The sequence below is a fragment of the Panicum virgatum genome, chromosome 5K, assembly GCF_016808335.1.
Source record: "Panicum virgatum strain AP13 chromosome 5K, P.virgatum_v5, whole genome shotgun sequence".
Taxonomy (NCBI): domain Eukaryota; kingdom Viridiplantae; phylum Streptophyta; class Magnoliopsida; order Poales; family Poaceae; genus Panicum; species Panicum virgatum.
In genome coordinates this window covers 60,010,260-60,022,202 of record NC_053140.1, presented here as the reverse complement: position 1 = coordinate 60,022,202, position 11,943 = coordinate 60,010,260, and the positions used below count along the sequence as shown (strand labels likewise).

The window sequence follows — 11,943 nt, the reverse complement described above, 5'->3', positions numbered from 1 at the left end:
CCGCATAAATAGTGTAGGACTGGTAGAATAAATAGTATTCTGTGAGAAAAAATAAATCGAAAGACAAGCCAAGCTGAACAGTTATCTGACTAGTATTTCCGAGCCGGAATTAATAACTTCAGATCAGGGGTATAGTACCGTGTTTTGTAGAAAAAAAACTTGAGATCAAAGGAGAAATAGCAATAATAAAGGGGGGGGGGGGGGGGGGGGGGGAAGACGAACAGGGGTTAATGCTCCGGCGATGCGGCGCTCCGCCGGTGAGGGCACCGCGGCGGCGAGGCATCCCCCTCTTCGTCGTCCTCGGCGTCGCCGTCGTCCACGTCCAAACCCACGACCGCTGCCCTTGATCCCGATCAGCGCCTCGGATTCGTTACTGGTCCTAGTACACTAATTTGATTTATTAACTAATATAATCGGCCGCCACCCGCCCTCCTCTCTCTTGTCGCCATTAACGACCGCTTCCACTTCCCCCCGCCCCCTTCCTCGCCCGCCCGCCACCGCGTGGATTCGCGGCTACAAATCCCGCCCCGCCGCCGGGGCATCCGGATCCGCCACCGCCCACCGCCGTGTGCTGCTCGCGCTGTCGACGGACCGAGACAAGGGGGGGGGGGGGGGGGGGGGGGGACGATGGTGCGGCTCCCGTACGTGACCGCGCTCACCACGCTCTTCAGCTACGGCCTCCTCTTCGCCTTCGGCCAGCTGCGCGACTTCTTCCGCAGGATCCTCGACGCCCGCAAGCCCAGCAACCTCAAGGTGCGCTGCCCTCGCCCTCGCTCCTGCCTGCCCCGGCCTCCGCGCCGGTGGGCGGCAGCTTCGGATTCGTCTCGCTCGCTGCTCCGTCTCGCGGCGGCCGCGCCTTACTGCTGATCTCGTCGCAGGGTTACGCGCCGATATGCTTGGGCCTCGAGGATTTCTACACGCGCCGTCTCTATCTCCGCATCCAGGTGAGGCGATTGCCACGGTTTCCAGAACAATAATAGTTGATAGTTCCCCCTACCGCTGGCAGCAATGCTCGGGCACGGGAGCATCTAACGGTGGCTCAATTATTTCTTACTGTTGTTTGTTGTTGCTGATTCCTTTCTGATTTGACCGACCAAGCAATACTAGATAGCAAGTATTTTGACTCCCTTGGTAGATAGATTACTGCTGCCAGTAAAACTTGTATAGATTGTTATTACTGATAGTCTGTCTGATAAACTGTTGTTGAAGAGCTCCATGCTCAGAAACTATTGAACTGGAACTTTAACGAAAAAAAGTTGAAGAGCCAGAGAAAGGGAAGGTCATCTGTTTTGCTGAATGGACTGAAACATACTGCCACGTTTTTGTGCTATTCCAAATTTCCAATACTCCAATCACAGAGTTTTCATTAGTAGGAACTAACCTTTCGTCCGAGTAGGTGCATGTGAACAATATACACTATATTACCACTTCTGCTATATAAAACCTTACTCCTTTGTTATGGGCGGGGTGTGAGGGATCACACTTCGCCATTCACCTACTAGAACAACATACTCTTGCTGACTTCTAGTCTCAATTGTCATGACAGGACTGCTTTGGCCGGCCAATTGCAAGTGCGCCAGATGCTTGGTTTGATGTGGTTGAGCGTTACTCAAATGACTGCAACAAGACACTACAGTATGTTATTACTCCCTCCCTTCTTAAATATATGACGTTTAGGACAAGCAAATTAGTTCATTTTTGAACTAAATAGGTTGTCCTAAGCGACATATATTTAAAAACGGAGGTAGTACTTACATTCCATCCCATAAGTGAATACCATTCACACATTGTCTTGGCATGGGTGTGAACATCTGATTCAGTGTATCTTTGATGCAGTCGAACCGCAAAAACATCCAAATGCCTTAATTTGGGTTCCTACAACTACCTTGGTTTTGCTGCGGCTGATGAGTACTGCACCCCTCGTGTTATTGAGTCACTGAAGAAGTACTCTGCAAGCACGTGCAGTGTTCGAGTTGATGGAGGTTGGTTGTCATCTTTATCAAACTATGCCATAGTTTGCCTTGGTTGGGTGCATTAAATAATATATCAAAAATTGTAAGCTTATTTGATGGTTATATGACATTAGGTAACACTAAGTTGCACACTGAGCTTGAAGAACTGGTTGCGAGATTTGTTGGCAAGCCTGCAGCAGTTCTTTTTGGCATGGGCTATGTGACAAATTCTGCTATCATTCCTGCTCTAATTGGGAAGGTTCGTTCCAAAGATATGCTCATGCTCTTCAGTTATGTTCCTTTTATGAGCTGCAGCTAAGGCTACTGTAATAATTGCAGGGAGGCCTGATAATAAGTGATTCATTGAACCATAATTCTATAGTCAATGGAGCTAGGGGTTCAGGGGCCACCGTTCGTGTTTTTCAACATAACAGTAAGCAACTAGCAGTTGCATCATAAGTACTGGGATCCATTGCTCACTGTAAAGGTTAATGCTTTCCATATTTCTCTTCCAGATCCTGCTCATTTGGAAGAGGTATTGAGAGAGCAGATTGCGGGAGGGCAGCCTCGTACACACAGAGCATGGAAGAAGATCATTGTGATTGTTGAGGGAATTTATAGCATGGAGGGGGAGCTATGCAAACTCCCAGAGGTTATTTCTGTATGCAAGAAATACAAGGTTCGATGATTTTGCGTGATGAATTTTTTTCGTATTAGGGTACTTGTGCATTTAAGGAAAGGATGCTAGGTGAGGGGTCTTGGGAAGAAGGAGAAGACGCAGATGACATGTGGCTAAAGATGGCAACATGTGTTCGGAAGGTGGCCTCAGAGGTGTTTGGCGTGAGTAGGGGAGGCAAACAGGAGGGGAAAGACACCTGGTGGTGGAACGACGAGGTGCAAAGGGCTATTAAGGAGAAGGAGTGTTTCAAGCGCCTCCACCTTGACAAGAGTGCAGCCAACATCGAGGGCTATAAATTAGCGAAGAGGGTTGCAAAGCGAGCTGTGAGTGTAGCAAAGGGTAAGGTGTATGATGACCTGTATCAGCGGCTAGGCACGAAAGAAGGGGAGAAGGACATTTATAGGATGGCTAGGATCTGCGAGCGGAAGACAAGGGACATCAACCAAATCAAATGCATTAAGGATGGGACAGATCGACTGTTAGTGAAGGATGAGGAGATCATGGATAGATGGATAGAGTACTTCGACAAGTTGTTTAATGGGGAGAGTGAGGGTCCTACTCTTGAGTTAGATGACTCTTTTGACGACACCAACAGACGTTTTGTGAGGAGAATTCAGGAGGTAGAGATCGGGGAGGCTTTGAAGAGGATGAAGGGAGGTAAAGCGATGGGCCCTGATGGTATCCCTATTGAGGTGTGGAGATGCCTAGGAGATAGAGAATAGTATGGTTAACTAAGCTTTTTAATCTCATTTTTCGGTCAAACAAGATGCCAGAAGAATGGAGGAGAAGTATATTACCTATCTTCAAAAACAAGGGCGATGTCCAAAGTTGTACTAACTACCGTGGGATTAAGCTGATGAGCCATACGATGAAGCTTTGGGAGAGGGTTATCGAGCATTGTCTAAGAAGAGTGACAAGTGTGACCCAAAACCAATTTGGGTTCATGCCTGGAAGGTTAACCATGGAGGCGATTTTCTTAATACAACAATTGATGGAGAGATATAGGGAGCAGAAGGACTTCACATGGTCTTCATTGACCTTGAGAAGGCATATGACAAAGTACTGAGAAATGTCATGTGGTGGGTCTTGGAGAAGCACAAAGTCCCAACTAAGTACATTACCCTCATTAAGGATATGTACAAGGATGCGACGACGTTTGTCCGGACATGTGATGGCAACAACACTGACTTTCCTATTAATACTAGAAAACCTGGAGCGCGGCGTTGCCGCGCCAGCTGGACCTGGCCATTTGTAGAAAACTTATGATTAATTATTGACAAAATGGGTTTATCAGTATATATTTTTTGTATGACGGAAATACTGGTGCTCCCGCACATTTAATAATTCTTGCATTGCATGAATATAATTCAATTTCACTATAAATGTATAAAAGTTCTGAAAAGTAATGTGTCGCGGAAATTTCGATTATAATATGGGTATGCAAGGTAATGAGCGCGTGAATGTTATTCTCACTATTGATGCACGTAAACAAGCCATCTTAACCTTTGGATAATGAATTTCCATAGTTGAAGTAATCCAATTGTTGTTAATTTCAAAAAAAGTAATCCAGTTATATTGTAGATTAATGGATAAGAGGGGCAACATCATGACAAAGGATCAAGCGATTAGCTCATACTGTGAGCAGCTGTGGAAGAAGTTGTGTAATCACCAACCTATTCCCTTCTAGTACTTGTAATAATGCATCAAATGTATAAGAAGAAACATGAAACATCCCTTGCATGCAACTGAGATTATAGATGACATAAAACTTTATACCATCTACAATTGCAAAAGTGAGGAATTGTCCAATTAAATAAGGTATTTATATTTGATTTTGGAAAGCATGTAAGGATATATGATGAGCAAATTACCTAACATTAACCTAAAGAGTGCTCCAAGAAAACAAAATGTTAGGATAAACAGGACAAAGGTATAATTTCAAAACCATATAACAGGCAGTAGCAACCTCTTCATCAGAAGTTTTTTTAGGAAAATAGCAGGCCCTCTACTCTTTCATTATAGTAGGAAGCCAGGTATTTACAATTCGGGTAAGTGAAAGAAAAGAAGATTGTGCACAAAAGTACAATCTATCTATATGTGCAGCGCCAGCCGATTACTGCTGGTCCAAGTGTTGGTAGATTGGATTCGCCTGCCCTCCATGCCTGATGATACTGTCAGCTGTTGGCACTCTCATCTCCAGAACTTCAATCAATCAGAGTTACAACATGAATAATAGATAAGGCACAAGGGACACATATAGCTATTCCACATAACTTGGAAGAAATGGGTAGAACAGTGGCCAATATATGTGCTTTTAGCATTTTAATTTTCTCTATAACTTGTTCCAGCATTAGAAATAATTATGCTTAAATATGTTATGGTTGGTAATTTCGGATTGGAGAGTAGCACATAGTAAGGCTTCATGACAAGATTCAGAATTTTATGATCCACCATTATTTTTCTATGGATTTGGAAATCAGTTGTATGCAGAAGTGTTAGCATGCATCAACTAGCTAGCTTGTTTCATCTTCTTGACGCAAGCTCATGTCGCAGCGAAAAGAGGCTTAGACAGTTGCTTAGGCCATGTTTCCCAGAGCAGCATCCAACCCAGCAGCTCAAGATGAAAGATCCGTCTCACAGACATTTGATCCAGCACTTGTTGTGCAGCAGCTGATAGAGGGCGAGCAGAGCAGAGGAAGGATTCAGGGAAGCCGACCTTACGGCCTGCAGTGGCCACATTATCATGCGGAGGACACCCACATCAATCGCAGCAGCTCTCAGCGACGCGTTGGCCGGCAGCATCAGTCCACATGCCGGGATGGGGATGGGGATGGGAGTTGCGTCCGCTCATGGAGATCAACAACGGCCTCGCCTCCAGCCCCAAATGGCGTCGGGTCTCCGTCGGCGCGCTAAACTGCTGCCGGCTGCCGTGGCTGCTCCGCACCTTACTTCACGGTGCCATCGCAATATACATAGACACGGGAAGAGTCCGCTGCTTCTCCTGCCACCTCATGGTGCCCCTGCCGACTGCCGTATGTCCTCTTCCTCCTTGCAACCGCTGCTGTGCGACTCGGGCCGTCGAGCGGGAGGAGGGGGCTGCGAATTGGAGAGACTGAAACTGAGGTGGGAGGACGGTCACCTCACTCGAGAGAGGTCAGAGGAGGGCCGCCGAGCCGGTAGGGGACAACGACACCTGTGCCCTGTCTGTGCATGCTCGTGAAACGTCGGGAGAGTGCTTAAGCGGATGTCCCTATCCGACGGTCGATTCAATCTGGCAGGAGATCCAACAGTTGACATTTGGAGGTGACGTGGCTCAATAATTTTGCACGGTTTCAACCCAGCTTTCGATTCTTAAAGATAGGCCTACACCAGGGGTCAGTATTGAGCCCTTATTTATTTGCTTTAGTGATGGATGAGGTCACAAGGGATATACAAGGTGAGATCCCTTGGTGTATGCTCTTTGCTGATGATGTGGTGCTAGTTGACGAGAGTAGGGCAGGGGTTAATAGGAAGTTAGAGCTGTGGAGATGCACGTTAGAGTCGAAAAGGTTCAGACTTAGTAGGACCAAGACCGAGTACATGATGTGCGATTTCAGCGCGACTAGGCATGAGGGGGGGAGACGTTAGTCTAGATGGGCAAGTGGTGGTCCAGAAGGATACTTTTCGGTATTTAGGATCGGTGCTACAAAAGGATGGTGACATTGATGAAGATGTTAGGCATAGAATTTCAGCTGGCTGGTTGAAATGGCGGCAAGCTTCTGGCATCCTTTGTGACAAGAGGGTGCCACAAAAGCTAAAAGGCAAATTCTATAGGACAGCAATTCGTCCGGCGATGTTATACGGTGCTGAATGTTGGCCTACAAAAAGGCGACATGTCCAGCAACTAAGTGTAGTAGAGATGCGGATGTTGCGCTGGTTTTGCGGGCACACAAGGAGGGATAGAGTCCGGAACGAAGTTATTCGGGATAGGGTCGGGGTGGCACCAATTGAGGAGAAACTTATCCAGCATCGGCTGAGATGGTTTGGACATGTCCAACGAAGGCCTCGTGAGGCGCCGGTGCGTAATGGGGTTCTTGAGCGGGTCGATAATGTAAAGAGGGGTAGAGGTAGACCTAAACTGACGTGGGATGAGTCGGTTAAGAGAGACTTTAAGGATTGAAATATTTCTAAAGAGATAGCTTTGGATAGGAGCGCTTGGAGACTAGCTATCAATGTGCCTGAACCTTGAATTTATTTCTTTCGGGTTTCATCTCTAGCCTACCCCAACTTGCTTGGGAAAAAAAGCTATGTTGTTGTTGTTGTTGTTGTTGTAGGGTACTTGTGCATCTTGGTAATGGCGACAAATAATTTCCTGCATATTGGATGTGAAGCTGGCATGCGACTACTCTCATAGCTATCATTAGAGCTTTTAGTAGTGATTTATACCGGCAGTGTTGTACTGGGTAGACTAAATTACTTTCGCATCTGAACAGGCTTACACATATTTAGACGAGGCACACAGTATTGGAGCAGTTGGGAAAACAGGGAGAGGTGTATGCGAGCTACTGGGAGTGGATCCAGCTGATGTTGACATTATGATGGGTACATTTACGAAATCATTTGGATCATGCGGAGGTTACATCGCAGCATCAAAGGTATGAAGTATATAGTCTGGTAGCTGTTCTTGACTGAACAAACTTTGACCAGCCAAACATTCTCTCTCTATATATATTCTTTTCAGGAGATTATTCATCATCTAAAGCATACATGCCCAGCTCACATTTATGCAACATCAATGTCACCTCCAGCGGTCCAGCAAGTCATTTCAGCTATAAAGGTTATCTTGGGAGAAGATGGAACTAACAGAGGTATATCTTAAAGAATATCAACATTCTGACATCTTACCAGTTCATCTCCTGTCTTGTGGGAAGTCCTAATGTATTAAGTGTTCTAATAGGGGCCAAGAAACTTGCTCAGATTCGAGAGAACAGCAATTTCTTTCGGTCAGAGCTTCAGAAAATGGGTTTTGAGGTTCTTGGGGATAATGACTCACCCGTCATGCCTATCATGCTTTACAATCCTGCTAAAATTCCTGCATTTTCAAGGGAGTGCCTGAGGCAAAATGTGAGTACACACGGCATCTGTTAGATACCTAGTATACGATGCTGACACTTCTTAAGACACTGTCTCAAAGCAATTCATCTCTTATGTCTGAACTAGTTACATAGATTTTTCTGTATGAAAGGTTTTTTTTATAGTTTACTAATGTGACCTACTACATATTGGTAGGTTGCTGTTGTTACTGTTGCATTTCCTGCCACTCCACTTCTACTTGCAAGAGCTAGGATATGTATCTCAGCTTCCCACTCCAGGGAAGATCTCATTAAAGGATTAGAGGTAAAGCACACGATCCTATCTGTTTTACTAACTTGATGGTGGTTGGTGCAAAAATGGTGCTTTAGTTGCAGACCCTGATTGTTGATCTGACTCTTTTTTGCTGTATCGATCAGGCCATGTATTCTGTTGTTGTATTGATTGCTATGCAAGTTACAGAACTAAATTCCATCCCAATTTTTCAGGTGATCAGCAAAGTTGGTGATCTCGTGGGTATCAAATACTTCCCGGTTGAGCAAGAAAAGACTGCAGTTGTTGAGAAACAGAAGAAGATCCAATGAACAGTGCCAGGTGCAAACAATCTGCTGCTACAGTGCTAGTTTACTGGGCCATCCTGGTGTGCACCCGTACCGTATGCCTTTGGCCCCTCTGCGGTCTGTGCACCTCTGGGTCCTTTTTTCTTGCCCTTTTGTTTCTGAAGAAATTTTAGATGATTTTGTACAGTATGTATTAGCCTACCCCAACTTGCTTGGGAAAAAAGGCTATGTTGTTGTTGTTTGTACAGTATGTATCATCCACCGTAGTTCGGCACATAAAACACAGATAGACATTGTTTTATCAAATTTAGAAAAATCAATTTTTAGAGCTCTGAAACCTTGAGAGGTGAGACTATGAGTGAAATCATGTATCTATTTGCAGTTTTATTATCGATAAATTCAGTTTGTTTTGAATTGGATAATGATGGCTCCAAGTTTGTGTAACCAAGTAATAAACCCAGAGTACAAAAATGCAAAAGCAGCAGAGTTGAATCTGAATCTTTTCGTGAGTGTTTAGTGTTGATTCATCCGAGTGAATGGTCTCACCAGAGTCCCATAAGGTGCAGTAATTCAGTTGCTTCACTGCAACTGCAAGGGACATGGAGATGGTGATAGATTTGCATGGTGACTTGGTGATCAATGGAAGCTAACGTTTTGGCAGTAACTATTCGAGATGGGCCTTGGGCCCTTGCTGAATGTGAATGTGAAAGTGCTGATATTCCCTAGCAGGATTGCCAGGAGAGGATAGGGTGGGCCAAACCAGCCACTGAAGAGTTACTATCATGATGCAGCTGGAGAGAGAAGTTGCTGTGACATGGTGCTAGGAGTGCACAAGCATGACTGAATTGAACTGGAGTAGCACGGTCTTCCTGGTTTAATGTGCTTCTGTTTGTCTTGTTATGTCTTGGTTGGTAGCATTAGATCAGAAAAAAAGGAGATGTGGTGTGAGTGTGAAGCTGAAGCATGTCTAGGGGCCAGAGCATGAGCTGAGAGGCTTGTATGGTCATGCCTGTTATGATGCAAAATGCCTGATGCAGTGTACTGCTCCTGCTTTGCATGCACAGAAGGGCCTCGGGCTGTGTTTAGTTCCCCTGGAAAATACTGTAGCGACAGGAAAAAATAATTGTAGCATAGTACGTTTCGTTTGTTTGTAATAGATATTGTCCTGCCATGACCTAACTAGGCTCAAAAGATTCGTCTCGCAACGTACATCAAAACTACGCAATTAGTTTTTTTATTTACCTACATTTAGTACTCCATGCATGGGTCATTTGTTACATTTAATGTTTTGATGTGATGGAGATGTGATGGAAAGTGATGTTTTTGTGGGGGTTTTTGGTGGATCTAAACACACCCTCGATATCTCTCTATCTAGTCAAACAGCAGCCTGCAGCAGTACAAAACTATCTGGTATTATATAAATATGCAGGTGGATGGATTCAGCACTTTGCCTTGACGGGGATGAGTGAGATGTCTGTGATGTGGTTCTTTTCATAAAGGGAGCTTGCTAGGTGGATTCTCTCTTGGCTCATTGGATACATCAGGGATTCAGAGTTTCAGACTACATATGTTGCTGTAGCTGTACTACATATAGCTAGGCAATGGAAAAAGACTCAATCCAGGAGCAGCACTGTAGCAGAAGAACAGTGCCAAGTGCCAAGTGCAATGATCTTTGATGTGAAGCAGCAGACAGCTCCTACCTATCTGGTGCATGCAAAAGCAGAGAAGTATCAAGAGAGGCCAAACTTCAGATTGGATTGGATTGAGTTGGGGCTACTGTTCAGGGATTTGGAATAAGCAATTTGATGCAAGCTTGAACAGATTTCTGTTGGACCTCACAGGTGATTCCCTGGCCATCCCTGAACTCCTTTTGTTGCTGCTGATTACATACTAGTAACTTCATTTCTTAATTCATTCTAGCTTTATGGAGATTATTCAGTCACTGTGGCCTGTCTCCTGGTCTGCAAGCCAGGGAGCAAGCTATAGATTTAGAGCTACAAATGATTTTATACCACAGGGTCTGAGCTGCGGAGTTAATTATTGCTGTTAAGCACATACGTGTGCGTGCATATGCTTTTTACATGCATGCCAGCTTACTGGCTCTTTTTCCAGAGACGTGCATGCATGCATATGCACTTACGCAGTGGCCCTGTACTAGGAGAACTGCAGCTTTAGGTGTAGTGGAAGTAGCATCCTACCCCTAGCCTACCAAAGATGCATACAAAAACAGTAAAAAGAGCAGAACATGAACAGCAAGATACCCTCTCCCCCAGGCTGACAGCTTGTGGTGGCCTGCCAAGTGAGGTAGCCAGCAGTGAGCACCTCTGCAATGCAAGAGCCTTTTTTCAGAGACAGCTAGAGACAAAGGAAAGTAGAGAACAAACACTTAAAGGTGACACTGAGGGCGTGTTTAGTCCGCGAAAGTTTTTGGGTTTGGCTACTGTAGCATTTTTATTTTTATTTGATAATTAGTGTTCAATTATGGACTAATTAGACTTAAAAGATTCATCTCATCATTTTCAGCTAAACTGTGCAACTAATTATTTTTTTAAACTATATTTAATGCTCCATGTATATGTTCAAAAATTCGATGTGACGGATAATCTTAAAAAAATTTGACAACTAAACAGGGTCTGAAATACAGAGAGGACCGGCCGGACCCTGGTTTGGTTTAGCGGTTTTGAACTGGTTGGTTGGTTCACAAAGATTCATCAGTGATGTGTCTTTCCATGGCATCAGTGCATGGCTGCAGGCCTTGCTGCTGCGACAGCATTGCAAAGCCAGCCTTGTGCTGCTGCTGCTGCACTGCAGCTGCATGCATACATGTGTGATCGATGTGCATGGTCCACAAGATCTTCCTTGACATATCACGAGGAACTATGATCAAAACCTGGACCTCCCCCAATCCAAACATCTTGTCATGCACAGAACAATCTTTCTTTTCCTCCTCCCATAGCCCCATGTCCTTCATCCACATCGGAGAGGAGAGAGGGAGAGAACTAGAGAGGGGATAGAGAGAGAAAATCGAGGGCTTTAAGTATTGGTGTGTTTATGTGTGTGCACGCTTTGTAGGCATGCAGAAGTGTGGGCTGGTCAAGAGAGACTGCTCAGGCTGCTCCTGCACTGCACAAGTGAAAGTGGAACACTGAAATCTAATCGAGAGTAGGGAGGTGCTTCAATACTATGCAACATTTTCATCTCAGAATGCCAGGCTGAAGGAACCAAACAGTGATGCAATCGAGTGCCTATCTCTCAATTCTCGAGTACTCTTGGCTGCCATCATGAGCGTCCAAACAAAGGAAACATATCATAAAAAAAGGTGCATGTGTCTGTTCTTCCGTGATGGACTGATTGACTGATCATCTACAAAAAAATTCCAAACCGGAATCCAGCTTTGTTTGTATATGCAGATACATGTGTGCTACTGCATACAATTGGTGCATTATGATGCTGATTTGCTGATAATGGATAATGAGGGGAAAATAGATTGGAATGAAATTTAAAAAGTTACATCTAAGGACCAGGGTTTTAAATCCCGACCGGAATCGGTCCGGAAACCGCGGTTACCGGTCAAACCGGTCCGGACCGATTCCGGTTCCGGCCGGTTTCAAACCGGCCCAAATTCAAAATTCAAATTTGAATGCAAAAAATGAAAAAATCTTAAAAAATTCCTAAAAATACT

General features: G+C 44.8%; 1 protein-coding gene across 3 annotated transcripts; it reads left to right on the top strand.

Moving 5' to 3' along the window:
- Window positions 1-206: 206 nt before the first annotated feature.
- On the top strand, window positions 207-8,728 carry LOC120709152 (long chain base biosynthesis protein 2d-like). Of its 3 annotated transcripts, XR_005689580.1 has the most exons (13): window positions 246-753; window positions 879-944; window positions 1,547-1,635; window positions 1,837-1,982; window positions 2,087-2,211; window positions 2,292-2,385; window positions 2,468-2,631; window positions 7,104-7,265; window positions 7,352-7,478; window positions 7,568-7,734; window positions 7,900-8,007; window positions 8,190-8,451; window positions 8,513-8,683. XR_005689580.1 is itself a non-coding variant. In XM_039994692.1 (12 exons), the coding sequence occupies exons 1-12, from the start codon at window positions 628-630 to the stop codon at window positions 8,283-8,285; spliced, it is 1,470 nt and encodes a 489-aa protein (XP_039850626.1). In that variant the 5' UTR covers window positions 207-627; the 3' UTR covers window positions 8,286-8,728. The 3 variants fall into 3 exon arrangements, 2 of the variants coding, with proteins under 2 accessions (XP_039850626.1, XP_039850627.1); XM_039994692.1 differs by having other exon boundaries at window positions 207-753; window positions 8,190-8,728; XM_039994693.1 differs by lacking the exons at window positions 2,292-2,385; window positions 2,468-2,631 and having other exon boundaries at window positions 242-753; window positions 8,190-8,728.
- The last annotated feature ends 3,215 nt before the right edge of the window (window positions 8,729-11,943 follow it).

Coding starts and splice junctions, on each gene's coding strand:
- LOC120709152 (XM_039994692.1), top strand. CDS start 628: ATGGTGCGGCTCCCGTACGTGACCGCGCTCACCACGCTCTTCAGCTAC. Junction 2,212..2,291: donor TTCCTGCTCTAATTGGGAAG/GTTCGTTCCAAA, acceptor TAATAATTGCAG/GGAGGCCTGATAATAAGTGA. Junction 8,008..8,189: donor ATCTCATTAAAGGATTAGAG/GTAAAGCACACG, acceptor CCAATTTTTCAG/GTGATCAGCAAAGTTGGTGA.